The sequence below is a fragment of the Crinia signifera genome, chromosome 1 (assembly GCF_055691185.1).
Source record: "Crinia signifera chromosome 1, ASM5569118v1, whole genome shotgun sequence".
Classification (NCBI taxonomy): domain Eukaryota; kingdom Metazoa; phylum Chordata; class Amphibia; order Anura; family Myobatrachidae; genus Crinia; species Crinia signifera.
Genome location: NC_139217.1, coordinates 371,270,818 through 371,284,785, shown reverse-complemented (window position 1 = coordinate 371,284,785; position 13,968 = coordinate 371,270,818). Strand labels below are relative to the sequence as shown.

Here is a 13,968-nt window from a genome sequence, read left to right as displayed (position 1 = left end):
GCAGGAAGGTTTAAAGATACAAAAGTGTCTATAAATGGCAGCACCCTATATTATACTGTTTGGTCATTGTTTAGGAATGGTCCCAGCACTTTTCCAAGATGAGGAGAAGGAATCTATTCTAAGCCAAGTCAGGGAGGAAGCTGGCAAACACGGAGTGGGTCCTGCCAAGGAAAGCATTTGGCAGTTCTTCGTTAACAAGAGCGCCAACAATCTTCACATCTTACTTGGAATGTCCCCAGTTGGTGACACATTAAGAACCAGATGCAGAAATTTCCCAGGTGAGAGGTGACCTTTGTGTCTATTGTGCCATTCATAGTATTCCAGATGACATCCTTGGGCAGGACAGCTGTGTTGCTGTATGGAGGCAGCAACTGACATCTGTCTCAGGCCATAAGCATGGGGGAAGAGACAAAATTCTGTGAAATAATAAAAAAATTAGAAATGTTCATGTTGAAATGATAATAATTAGCGAATGTACCTTGTTGGTTGTCTAATAGTGCTTACACACCTCTAAATACCACATTGAACATTGAGCCATTAAGGTAACATACATTGTTTAGTACTAATCTCTATATAAAGCTATGTTTAGGACAGTCTCCTGGTGGGACCTGATCAAAGTCAAATAGCTGGGAATGGACCAGTCCCCCCAATGTGTACCTGCACATCCTCTCTAAACTATCTTAGAAGCACATCCCCCTAGCATGGGAGTCTGCTGCACAGGAAAAAAGAGTGAGCATGATGAATATAGTCAGCTAAAAACAAGTTTATTTTGTTCATCTCAGTTCATAGTTGCCTACTCTACCCTAGACTGCCTGCAATCCCATTTCCCTATTGTCTCTTAGAAAATGATAGTCAAAATCTGGTTGCTATGGGCAACATTACATTGTCACATTAGAAGCATAAGTAAATTTACTCCTGAGTCTGCACACAAAATGCTACAATTTAGCAATCACAGCTTTTTTTCAATACAAGTTTTGTTCCATATACAGTTTTTGACATATCCAATATTCAGTACCAGTGGTCTCCTATCTTAATTGGGCATAAGCTATTAGAGACAAAATAAATCTCCTGAAGAGCTACTAAAATGTTGCCATGGGGAGAATGCTTGTTGCCAGGAGTTAATGCTCATTGCTAGGGGTCAGTGCTTGTTACCATTTTGATTCGCAAGTTAGTTACAAGTGTCTTCACTCTTTTTACCTTTTAAAACACATAGGGGCCTATTTATCAATATCGCATTCTCAATGTCACTTTGTAGCCTACTATGAAAAGGTTCTTAATCCAGCTCTGTGCAGTGCACATGGCTGTCTTTAATATACAGAGTTATATAGGGAAACTGAATATAAAATGTATATGAATTATTTGTATCCTACATCTATTATAATGCATTCAATTAAGGATAGAAATGTGTGTTTTATTTGTCAAGGTTTGGTGAATAATACTGGAATTGACTGGTTCCTGCCTTGGCCACCACAAGCTCTATATGCTGTTGCTAAATCATTTTTAGGTGAGTTGATTAAGTCTTACAGCACTTTCTGCAAAACCATGTTTAAATATTTGTGCTGATACTCATGGATGTTACAAAGATGTATTGTACACGTGATAACATTGCTGTATCCACCTACAACCAGGGCTGACGAAAGGCTTCTCGACACCCTAAGCAAATATTTAGTCTACTGTTGTTGTTACCCTTCCCCCTTTGACCCCATCCACCCCTGGAAACCTCACACAACCAATACCCACTTTCCAGCCCCTCAAGTGAAAGTGTTGAGGTGCCAGCTTAGAAGTTCCACAGCCACCACCTTTGTACATCAAGGGGACTTTGTCACAGTCATCCCTAATTTTGTAATAGGCAGACTCCCTTGTTCCCCTCCCAAGATCCCAGCACCCTAGGCAGCTGCCTTATGCTAGAGCCACCCCTGCCCAGGTGCTTGTAAGGGCAAAACACATGATTGTGCAATGAAACGTTCCTCAAGCTTTTTATTGGCTGCCAGATAACAATAAAAGTGTATGTTTAATACTCAATTGGTCAATGCACAATAATATAAAATACACAAGTAAAAACAATATTATAAATTCATACACTTAAATAATAATTAATCCAAGATGACTAAAGGCAAAAGTTTTATTTGTATAATTTTATTTACATCAGAAAACTGATATAGGGCGATATTCAATGTCGGGCGCTATTTCCGACAGGGAAAATAGTGCCTACTGCCTATTCAATGCTGCCGTTTCCAGTAGCATTGAAGGCGGATTTCGGCAAAACAGATCCGCCTTTAAATATGTAGGATTTTTTTGGTTCGGAAACAGCCTTGGATTGTCGACTTCACGGCCCGAGATTCCGACTGATAGGACGTTCTGACAGTTGCAGTCCCACATTGAATACCCCCTTAAATCTTTTTGCCATCAGCAGAAAATGTTAGTGAGCTTCAGGTATAAAGTATAGTCATTGTAAAATATTAATTTCAAATATTTGTTTTTACATGTTTCAGGCGTAAATGAAATGATCCCATCTCAGCATTTAGAGCCTGTGATTGGCCATGTTGTTATGGTGCATGATTCTGTGGGGAAATTCAGCAAAAAATTCCAGCAGAAACTAAGACGCAGCAATTATGTCACCCCAAAGAATTATCTGGACTTCATCAACACATATTCAAAGTTATTGGAAGAAAAGAATCAGTTTAATCTGGGTAAGATATGAATGTGGCCTCTTGGGGAAAAAAAAATCATCTATATAAGTCTAGTGTCCGTGAGTCTCCTAAATACTGCCATCTGCTGGCACAGATGGAAACTGCATCTCTCTCACACATGCACAAACACAGGAGGTAGCAGACTAGCTTTCAAAGCTTTTGCTTCGTGCAGGCTTAGTAGTTTTATATATAGATATATATATATTTATATATATATATCTATATATATATATATATATATATATATAGATATATATATATATACAGGTTGAGTATCCCGTATCCAAAATGCTCAGGACCAGGAGAATTTTGGATAGCGGATTATTCCGTATTCTGGAATATTTTAATATTTAAATGATGTATTTTGAAGTATCTTGCATTTATGCTGTATAAACACATAAAATACACACACATATATTTTATTACCACATGAAATGCACACAAATATATTTTATTTGTTCAAAAAACAAGGTTTCAAAACATGAAACAAAATTTGTGTACTATCTCAGATATTGAATTTGAAGGCCAAGCAATCATTTTCTTGTACATATATAGTGCCAGTTACATATCATGTCCTCAGTAGGGCTGTTACAAATGTCCCCAGTGAGTTTTTAGCAAAAAAACGTTTTTTTTCCACTTTCTGGAATGTATGGTTTTCCGAATAATTCGGATAACGGATATTCGGATACGGGATACTCAACCTGTATATAGATATATATATATAGATAAAAAGAGAGAGAGAAACAATTGCCTTCTAGTGTAATAATTTAAGAATCCACATATAACGGAAGGTAATTATTTTTAATGTATAAGTATTGTTATTGTAAACAGATACATCAAAGTAATACATTTTGGAGACTCAAAAACCCTTAATCCTCTTTATGGGAATATATGGGATCAGAAAATTGTGCTTAATGACCATCGGGATGTATATTAACCCAATTTTGTAGGATTTCCATTCAGTATGTAGAGAGAGAGAATAATGGTTCAAATATAGTGATTTTTGAAATGTATTACTACACATAAACAAGTACACTTCTTAAATAAAAAAGGGGAAATTTGCTAAGATGGGATATTGCTATGGGCAACCAATCACAATCTATTTATTTATTTAGCACCTTCTAGAAGATAATAGTATCTGATTGGTTGCACATAGCAACATCCCATGTGAAACTCCCATCTTAGTACATTTTTCCCATACAGTAGCTTATCTGAATATCCCAATGTCAGTAGGGTGTCATCAGAATATAGGGAGAGAGCCCCAGTACCGAACTATCCTGAAAGCGTTTCTTCATTTATGCAAATCATTAGAAGCTCATTTTATTAATGAATATATTATCATTATTACTGTTGGCTACAGGGATAATTAGGATTAATAGCGCCCAGGTCAAATTAAAAATTGAGCCCCTTGAATACGGTTCTTTACATTTCTGGCTGAATTTGTATATTAAAACACAAAATAAACACACACTGGAAACATATGTGAAGCAGGAGGAAAGGAAAAGTGCAATACCATTTTTGACAAAATCCAACGTGTCTTTATCCTCATAAAAGACAAATAAAGACATGTTGGATTTTGTCAAAAATGGTATTGTACAGAAACCCCTCCATGTTCCCAAAACCTTCATCCATACACCTCATGTGTTCCTCACCTTTATTACATTATACTTGTCAGTGCAACACTATGTACTGGAAACTACTCACTGCCTCCAATGGATCCATTCCAAACAACCTCTCCTCTGGTGCTGTTACCATCACCTGGCACTTTCCTACAGCTTCACATACTTAATGTGAAGTGGGGTAAATCGGATTACCCTAGATGAGAAGTGGAATGTTTGCATTGTTGTAACCATAAAAATGGCACAGTAAAAACCTGATGCACTCCAGCCCACACCTAATTACATCACTGCTGTTCAGGGGTAATTTTAATATAAGAATGGTTATTTGGAGCCCATCATCTATAGTTTATGATGGTAGTTCTATAGTTTATGATGGTAGTTTTTTCCCAAAAGATTTAGGGGGTTATGCAATCCAGGATCACGGCTGTCGATCCTGGCCGGTTTGCGGTCTGATCGACCGCAGAACGATAGGCGGGATTCAATGTCCCGTTTGCCGCTCTGCACAATTGGGCCGTGGCCACGAAAACAGCCGTGGATTGTCGATCTGCAGCCGGGATCGCGACAATCCACGGCCATTATCGGCAGAACGGGCCCAACAGCTTCTAAAGTCAGACCTGTTCTGCCGTGATCCCGCTTCAATGTTGTCGCTAAAGACAGCATTGAATAGGGAGATTGCATACCCTTGTTATACTGCAAATATGTATAACACTTTGCACAGACTTTAGTGACCAATGGAGAAAATGATTATATAGTAATATAAATAATAAGATGCTGAAATAAAATGTATTGTACTTACAACCGTATTTGGTATTTAGCCTCTCTTACGTTTTTATATGGTCTCTTATTGCAGCACAGTGCAAACGATTGGAAGGGGGTCTAGACAAGTTGAAGGAAGCTACTGTGCAACTGGCTGAGCTTAATGTAAAGCTGGCTGAACAGAAGGTTGTATTAGCCGAGAAATCGGCCGCATGTGAAGCGTTACTGGATGAGATATCAGTCAACACTGCAGTTGGTGAGTTATACACAGTCATGCAGAAAGATGAGTATGGTGAGCATGCATACTGTCTCTGGCAAAAATAATAGAAATGTATTCCTCTGTTCTACTGTATAGGCTCTATGGCAGTGGTACAATTGAAACAAGATAGATTCTCAGTTAGACAGCGCTTTCAACCGCAGCTGGATTGCTAACCAGGAGCACCACTCCTTTACACATATACCAAAAAACAAATATAGGGTAGCTTCCCAGCGCTAGTTGGATCCAATGAATAATAAATGCTCGATATTCCCGAGTGGATATCCTATAGGACCACACTGACCTTGGTGTTGGTCCCTATGTGCACAAAAAGGTATCTTTACTGGCTCAAATTCACAGGGTGTCTGAGGTAGGATTAATTTTGAAACGCGTTGGTGTGTATGGAAGGAGACACAGACAACTCCTGGATAGACCCTTTCCATCGGTCCCACCTTTCTCCAACTCAATCCGGATGAGAAGGATTTGTGGTGGCTGTCCAGAGTTTTCTGTTCCCCATCCTGTTCTCATTTTTAAACATTTTATCTGAATTGGAAATTTTTTATATTCGCAATAAACCATCCAGTGTTTGGAAAGCACGCTACTCAACTCTGGGAACTTATTGTGCTGGCTGGGACGTATCAAAGAAACCCCTATGTGAACATAGGGCATTACTACCAGGTCAGTACTATCTGCAACAGAGTGTGTGTGTGTCACAGAGATTTGGAGCTTCTCAAAGAAACCGCGATGTGCATATAGGGACCTACTATCAGGTCAGTTGTAATCTCCCCATGTTTGGATAGAAGTGTACAAGACCCTGTGAATTTGAGCCAGTAAAGATACCTTTTTGTGCACATAGGGACCAACACCAAGGTCAGTGTGGTCCTATAGGATATCCACTCGGGAATATCGAGCAGTTATTATTCATTGGATCCAACTAGCGCTGGGAAGCTACCCTATATTTGTTTTTTGGTCTATGGCAGTGCTGTAACTACCATTATGCAGAAGCAGAGGGGACAGGGTTACTCAGCACACTGACAGGCCAGCAGCATAGGGAGAGAGGAGGAGGGGATGGAGGAGCCAGTACAGTGTTCCTACCCTATATGATGGGAGGGGTACACACAAGCACACTCGATTGTCTATGAATAATTCTGTATGTATGTGTGTATAAGTGCCTGACAATGTGAGTCTTAAGCACCGTACACAATATGTATCTCCCACCTCTGATCCCTGCATCTTCCATTTCTGCACCCTGCATCTGCCCACCTATGCACCCTGTACCCTCCCTGCATAACATCTCTTTTTAACAGAAGGAGGAATCCTCAGTCATAGTTTTCCTTAGTTAAGGGCTGGTCGCCATTTGCATTGGCATGTAGAAGGCCTCCTGCGTATGCCCCTCTCACTCATTCCTTCTCACAGTTTTAGTCTTGTTATTGTTTTATAGCTGAGGAGAAACGAAAGCTTGCTGAAGAGAAGGCTGCAGAAATAGAGGAGCAGAATAAGGTGATTGCGGTGGAGAAGAAGGATGCGGAGAGTTCTCTGGCAGAAGCTTTGCCCATCTTGGAGGCGGCAAAACTGGAACTGCAGAAATTGGACAGATCTGATGTTACTGAGATCAGGTAGCTTTGATTTTATAATATGTATGAGCAAATGTATCTACATTAGTGGATGATTGTAGTGGCTGATAGATGCACAGTGCATCTTGTGTTATATGACGCCCACTACAGGCTCCTGTGATCAGCTGCTGTGTCTAAAGACACAGCATTGGTTCACCTGTGTGATCATTGGACATCTGAAGTAGCCCTGCTGCTGGAGCCAGTAAAGTACTGTACATCCAAGGATCCCAGCACACCCAGAAAATAGGGCAGACACACCTCTGGAATGCTGCCATTTGCTGCCCCAAATGTAAGCAGCAATAAGTGATACTGTGGCTTTTGCAGAGCTGTGAGCTGCATTGCAGACCAAGATCTGCCCATACACAGCGTGGCTTCTGCACATTCGCAGATAAAAGACATCTGAGATTTGTGCAAACATTGAGTTTATATAACAAATCTCTGAATGAGGCTCATAACACCGTAATGTGAAATGGTATTGAGGAGTGTCACATGCACAGTGTGACCACTGAAGAATCATCACAATCACCACAGGAAGAAATCTCCATTATGAAGATTAACTTTTTTAATCTTCATAAGAATCAGAATCAGCTTTATTGGCCAGGTATACTTACATATACTAGGAATTGGTTTTCAGTTTGCTGTGCAACAGCCAGAGTGGGAACAAGTAAACAGTATACAGTATAAACAATAAACAATATAAACAGGTCAGGGACACGCACAGTCATACAGAAAGATATTTCATGGGGACACAGTGTTAGATTATGTGCAAAGGCTTATGGCGCGACTAGACAGTGAGATGTTCAGAAGTTCAAGTGTCAGCAGGTGAACCGCTTGAGGGAAGAAACTTTTTAGGCTTCTGGTGGAACTGGTGGGAATGGCCCTGTAGCGCCTGACTGAAGGCAGCAGGTTAAACAAGCCATGGACAGGATGTAGTTGTTCCTTGACTATCTTCGTTGCCTGTTCTTTTGCTCTGGACAGGTACAGGTGCTGGACAGAGGGAAGGTCTGCCCCTATGATCTTCTCTGCAGTTCGGACTACCTTTTGGAGTCTGCCTTTGTCTCTCCCTCTGTGTTGATTATGCTAAATCTTCAGTATGGTGGTCACACTTTGTAGAATATACTTGTACTGCCATGGGTTCTATTGAAGTGGTCAGGAGTCATCACTTGCAGTCACTGCCCACCTGTATGCATTGTATGCATTGGAAGCACAAAAAATTATCGCACAATTGCCAATTTCCACCAGTGTAGTGAGTATTTGTCTCCTGTCGGAATGGCTATACTAGTGTAACAAATAATGAACAGTGGCTGACATGTCAGATGGTGTTAGATCCACTGAATCTATAAGCAGGGGAGATTTGGTATATGCTCAGTCATTACATTAAATGTAGATGCAGTTGAATGAAATGACATTTTTAAACTAAACAGTTCTACCATCCCTTGTATATTTTACACATATTTTGTATCCTTGTACTCCGGAGTACTAGATATGTGGGGTGAATGGAAATCATTGCACTAACTGGGTAAGAGAAAGACAAGCAGTAAATGTGCCCATGCACTTTGCCTGTGAGATGCAATGCGCACTCCTGCACACATCACATCGTATAGCACAATAAGTATGTGCAGCATAGATCGCATCGCATCACATCTAGTACAAAACACACGCTGCTGTAGCACATTGCATTCGTTATGAACTAGATGCGATGCAATCTAGTTCAAAATGCATAGAGCACATTGCTTCGTGTATGGGCCCCTAAAGTATAATTTTTTTCTCATTTTTATTCCATATAGTGCACTTAACATAACACGTTAGGATACTTATGTATTATCTGGGCTCCCATGTTAAATGCACCCCATTTTTTCATACCCCTACTATCCAACTACGCATGGAGTTGATTTTATATAGTGTGGCGAGCGGAGCGAGCCACCGTGCCCGAAGCGTGGTGAGCGCAGCGAGCCCCGCGAGGGGACGCGGTCTCATAAGAAAAACGGGAGTCCAGATATTACATAAGTACCCACGTTAGTTTTTTAAAATTATGTGTTATTAGTGAGCTGTATGATTAATGAAATATATACTGTACACTTTTTTATATACTAATTACTTGTTTTATTTTATTTGTTTAGGGCTGCAATTGATAGATTTGTTTTATGTACTGTATAATGTTTTTATACACTTGAGTCTACACATTTTGAGGCAGATGCAGAGTGAGCACTGGGTCAGATTGCAAACTACCGTGCACGTTCATATACCAGACACCTACACCAATTTGCTTGATTTTGGGCACATATGCCCATCTTTGCCTGGAGAGTTGGGATGGGGAGGGAAGAGGTATACTAAAGTAGGGCAAGTACGGGCAGGAGTGATTGTGTAACGGAAAGAAAGTGTTATTATCTGTGGGCAGTCAGGGAAAGTGCAGTGATGATGGGGATAACTATCGCCAGCACTAGAAGCCCTCTGGGACAATTGCAAATGCATCACTGACTACTTGAGAACTACTTGCCTCCATACATATATTATGCTCGTTGTGTATGCTTTAGCAGTTGTTTTTCTTTGAAGTAAATAAAATGGAAAGTTGTTTCTGCTCTGTTAGAGATTTTTTTTAAATTAATAGTGATGGCAAAGATGAAATTCTTAGTTTACAAGCAAAATAAGTGTTCAGAAACATGGAGATAAGTGTAAAGTTGGCGTACCTTGTATATGATGCCGATATAGAGCAACCCTGACCCCTCTAGTCTTACACAGGTTCTGCATATACTGTATTTGTTGTGTGAGTAAATGACATCCAGGATGTGTGTATCAGGCCCATGTCTTTCTGAATGTTATACTTTCCACTTAATACACTCTATGCACAGCACACTTGATCATAGTGCGCTCCTGGTGGCCATGGCACAACTCTGTGTCCTAATTATAAACTTTATTAACAAAAATTGTATGTACAGTATGCTGCTAGAGCAACATCTACACTCTTGTAGATTCTCTCCATAAACTAGAAACACTCCTACCTATACAGAGGCTGATAATGCACACTCTGAAAAGTATAAACATCAAGCTGTTTCAAAGCTCAAAACATAAAAACAGGGCTACCCAATTCATTGGGTGGCGATTTCAGTGGTCTGTTGCACCCAATCTCCCATATAAAATGATGAACGTTCAAGATGGTGATATTCAATTGTTTTTTATCAAGCTTGTTGCGCCCATGTAAAACAGCTAAACCCAACCAAAGTGCTGGGTACTACTTGAAAAGTGACCTGGTCACTTTTTGCACATTTCAGCTCACCGGCACAGGGGGCTGCAAGCTCAAATGTGTCTGCCCGCTTCATTGGGCATAATTAAACGGAGAGACACAATTGAATTGTACCCTCTCCTTTCCTGGCCTTTTCTCTCTTTGTAATCATCATACTCCATAATACAAAATCTTATTTTAGCCCTGCTTTGTGAAATTAGATGCACATGTACATCACCTCTGTACTCTGTACTACTATACTAAGGTTAGATATGCAAACTGTAGTGTGTTGTGATCATCTTTGTAGAGTTTTTGTTGTTGTACATGAGGTGGAATAAGATTTTTTTCTTACCAAATGCTCATCAAAGGAGAATGTAAGTACCATGTGACGATCTCTCGGCCATGTGACAATCTCTCTGATGTGCGTTGCTGTGAGGTGTTAATGTGAGTGGAGTATTGTGGAGTGTAAACATATGGATAGGGCTAAGGTATATCTTTCCTATAATGTTTTCCCATGTGCCCTACTGTCAGTAAGGTGATAATAGTATAGCATTAATGTAAAATAGAAATCCACAATGGCTGGATAATATCCTTATATGAGCATATGAAAGTTAAAAGCCATATAGGTAGGTGTGTTCCTTTCTGTGTTTTTACATTCACAGTTAAGTTGGAAAGTTACATTGCTCACCCTCTTATGAAATACATAGTAACAGAAAAAGGCAAAAAAGTAAACACAACATTTATTGAGGGAAGCACTCTTATTTAAATACTTGTGTATGTTTGTATTTAAAATATTACTTTTTAATTGGTATTTTTTTTAATTAATAAAATGCACCTCTTGTTAGACATAAAGGGGGAAATGTACCAATATGAAAAACCTAGTTTTTCGTATTGGTATTTTCCCTACGACTGCATACGACTGTTTAAGTCGTATGCAAAGTCGTGTTCCGGAGGATCAGTTACAAAGCAGTCATATACGACTGCTTTGTAACCCTCCGATGGTCCCCGCTGTCTGCGCTGTCTCTGCATCGCGCTGAGGAGAGATGCTGAGAAGTTTCATATTCGGCGCCTCTCCTCAGACTGAATTCTATTGGCCGCCTAGCAGGCCAATCAGGAGCCGAGAAAGTCGGCTCCTGATTGGCCTGCTAGGCGGCCAATAGAATTCAGTCTGAGGAGAGGCGCCGAATATGAAACTTCAGCATCTCTCCTCAGCGCGATGCAGAGACAGCGCAGACAGCGGGGACCGGCGACAGCAGGAAGATTACCTGGATTACGTCGGATCAAGAGAAGACTTCTTCAGCGCAGGACCAGGTGAGTAGGATTTCCTTCCACAGCTCCAACATGGATTTCTTCGGACCCGGACACCGCCATGGACCTGGAGGACGACACGGACCGTCGACATGGACCTGGAGGACGACGCAGACAGCCGACATGGACGACACAGGACATCAGGACCAGGGCTACCTACGGGATCAAGAAAGGTAAGTATCAGTATGTATGTGTAATGTGTGTATTAAACTTTTATTTTTCACGTGTGTCAGTGTGTTTATTTAACTCTTTCTTTTACTGTGGAACTACAAGACCCAGCGGGCCCTTTAATGCCCCGCAGGCTGGGACTTGTGGTTCTCCAAGTCCCAGCTTGCGGGGGAGGCTTGCTGGGACTCATAGTTCACCAGTAAAAGACAATGGTTTTTATTCTATTTTTTACACAAAACCATCAGCTCGATGCCCACCGCCCAGGGGCATCGAGGACAGCACCAGGCTTCAGCCTGGTCAGGTAAGTCCTGGAGGGGGGGGACCCCTTTATTGGGGGGGTCCCCACTCCCCCAGGGCCCCTGGCCAGGCTGACTGGTCGGTAGGGTTAATGCTTTGGCCGGGGGGACTTGCATAAAAAGTCTCCCCCCGGCTGTGGCATTACCCGCTGGCTGGTATTGCCTGGGGCTGGTTCTTGAAATACGGGGGACCCCTAGTCATTTTGTCCCCCGTATTTTGGGAACCAGCCCCAGAGCAGGAGCCTGGGGCTGGTTGTTAAAAATCGGGGAACCCCTATTTGTCGGGTTCCCTGATTTTTAATTACCGGCCCCGGCTCCTTCAGCCTGGTGCTGGTTACAGCTGTGGGGGGGACCCCACGCCGGTTTTTTTTTTAATTTATTTATTTTTCTATTTTTTTTACACTGAAGCCTGCACGGATCTGACTGATCCGTGCAGGCTAAAACGCAAATAGAACAGGAAAATGGTGTTCTATTTTCCTGTCGTATTTGCGTGGGTGTTTCACACCACTAAGCAGCCGTATTATCAGTACGGCTGCTTAGTAAATCAGAAACCACCATTCTTTGAATGGTGATTTCTGTCGTATTCTATCGATGGTGTAGACATTCGTATTTGTAAATACAAATACGAATGTTCCATCTTTAGGACTACGATTTGTTGTATTTTTGGGATTGTAAATCCCGAAAATACAAATTCGTAAAAAAAAGGTGTATTTCTCCCTACGAATACACCTTTTTTCTACGAATCCATTTTGGTAAATTTCCCCAAAATAGTCAAAATACAGGGTTAAATTACCCTTAAAGGTGCAGTGGGACACAGGAGTATCTGAAAAACCTCTGGCATCCTATAAATGGAGACAATTCAGCGCACAACGTATCATGATGGTCAGAGTCCTATATCAAGGCATAATCACTGCTGCTCTGCTCTTACAAAAACCTTTTCGAGCACCACCAATCAAAGGCAATCAACCTTTTATGACATGCCAATACATTAGGTAATTCACACAGAGAAAAATATACAACAACATATTCTAAACCTGTGCAAACTTTCCTTTTGTGTTTCTGCGTAGTGTGTAGTAATAAAGAATGTTTGTTTACTTCATATAAATGAACAGCATCGAGCACTAGAGTATTATACATTAGAGTATATTGAGGAATCAGAGGGGGGTCGCTGTAACAGAGTACTATGCTGCCTATAAAATATTTTTTTCCTATACAGATTAAGTCCTAGGTAAGTTATAATATGCTTTAGTTAGACCACCACAAACCTAAGCTCTACAGCTGTCTATGAAAGCTTAATTATGGATTTGGTTTGTTTGCTTGTAGTCGGTATGAAGCATAAAATTGTTACTTGTTTTTAAGCTGTTTATGTTGTTTGGGTCAATTGTACGGTAGTATAGCATGATGTTTGAGCTTGCAGTGGTCTATTGTGTCATTTAAACCATAACTGTTTCATGGAAAGATTAAATGTATTTTCTATTTTGTTAAGGACATTTGCCAAACCTCCAAGGCAAGTTCAGGTTGTTTGTGAGTGTATCTTGGTGATGAGAGGGTACAAGGAGATAAGCTGGAAGAATGCAAAGGGAATGATGTCGGAACCAAATTTCCTGAAGACACTCATGGAGATAGACTTTGATGCAATCACCCAGAATCAAGTCAAGACAGTCAGAGGTACTGTGACCATACAGTATATCTGCTATATCTGTCTGCAAGGGATATATTTCCTGTTATGATAACCCATTACTTTAGCTAAACTATATTTGCTATACATCATCTTAGTCCCTGACATGCCATTAATCTGTTGTATGTTTTTTTTTGGCTTTTTCTTTAGGGTTCTTAAGAAATCTCAATGCAACATTTGAAGAGATGGAGGCCATTAGTAAAGCGGGCCTGGGGATGTTAAAGTTTGTCGATGCTGTAATGGGTTATTGTGATGTGGCTAAAGAGATCAAACCAAAGAGAGAAAAGGTAGAGTATGGATAATAATAGTGACTGTATTTTTTCTATTACTTCTTTTAATACTTTATTTTATTAAGTCATCTGCA

The 13,968-nt window shown here is 40.6% G+C and overlaps 1 protein-coding gene across 1 annotated transcript in view; it reads left to right on the top strand.

Annotated features, from left to right (window-relative positions):
- DNAH10 (dynein axonemal heavy chain 10) overlaps window positions 1-13,968 on the top strand; it is a 156,841-nt gene that overhangs the window by 107,255 nt on the left and 35,618 nt on the right. The window contains exons 53-59 of the mRNA XM_083150976.1: window positions 75-278; window positions 1,424-1,504; window positions 2,493-2,690; window positions 5,160-5,321; window positions 6,763-6,937; window positions 13,413-13,594; window positions 13,755-13,891. Coding sequence (XP_083007102.1) covers window positions 75-278; window positions 1,424-1,504; window positions 2,493-2,690; window positions 5,160-5,321; window positions 6,763-6,937; window positions 13,413-13,594; window positions 13,755-13,891 — 1,139 coding nt within the window. The remainder of the gene's footprint in view (window positions 1-74; window positions 279-1,423; window positions 1,505-2,492; window positions 2,691-5,159; window positions 5,322-6,762; window positions 6,938-13,412; window positions 13,595-13,754; window positions 13,892-13,968) is intronic.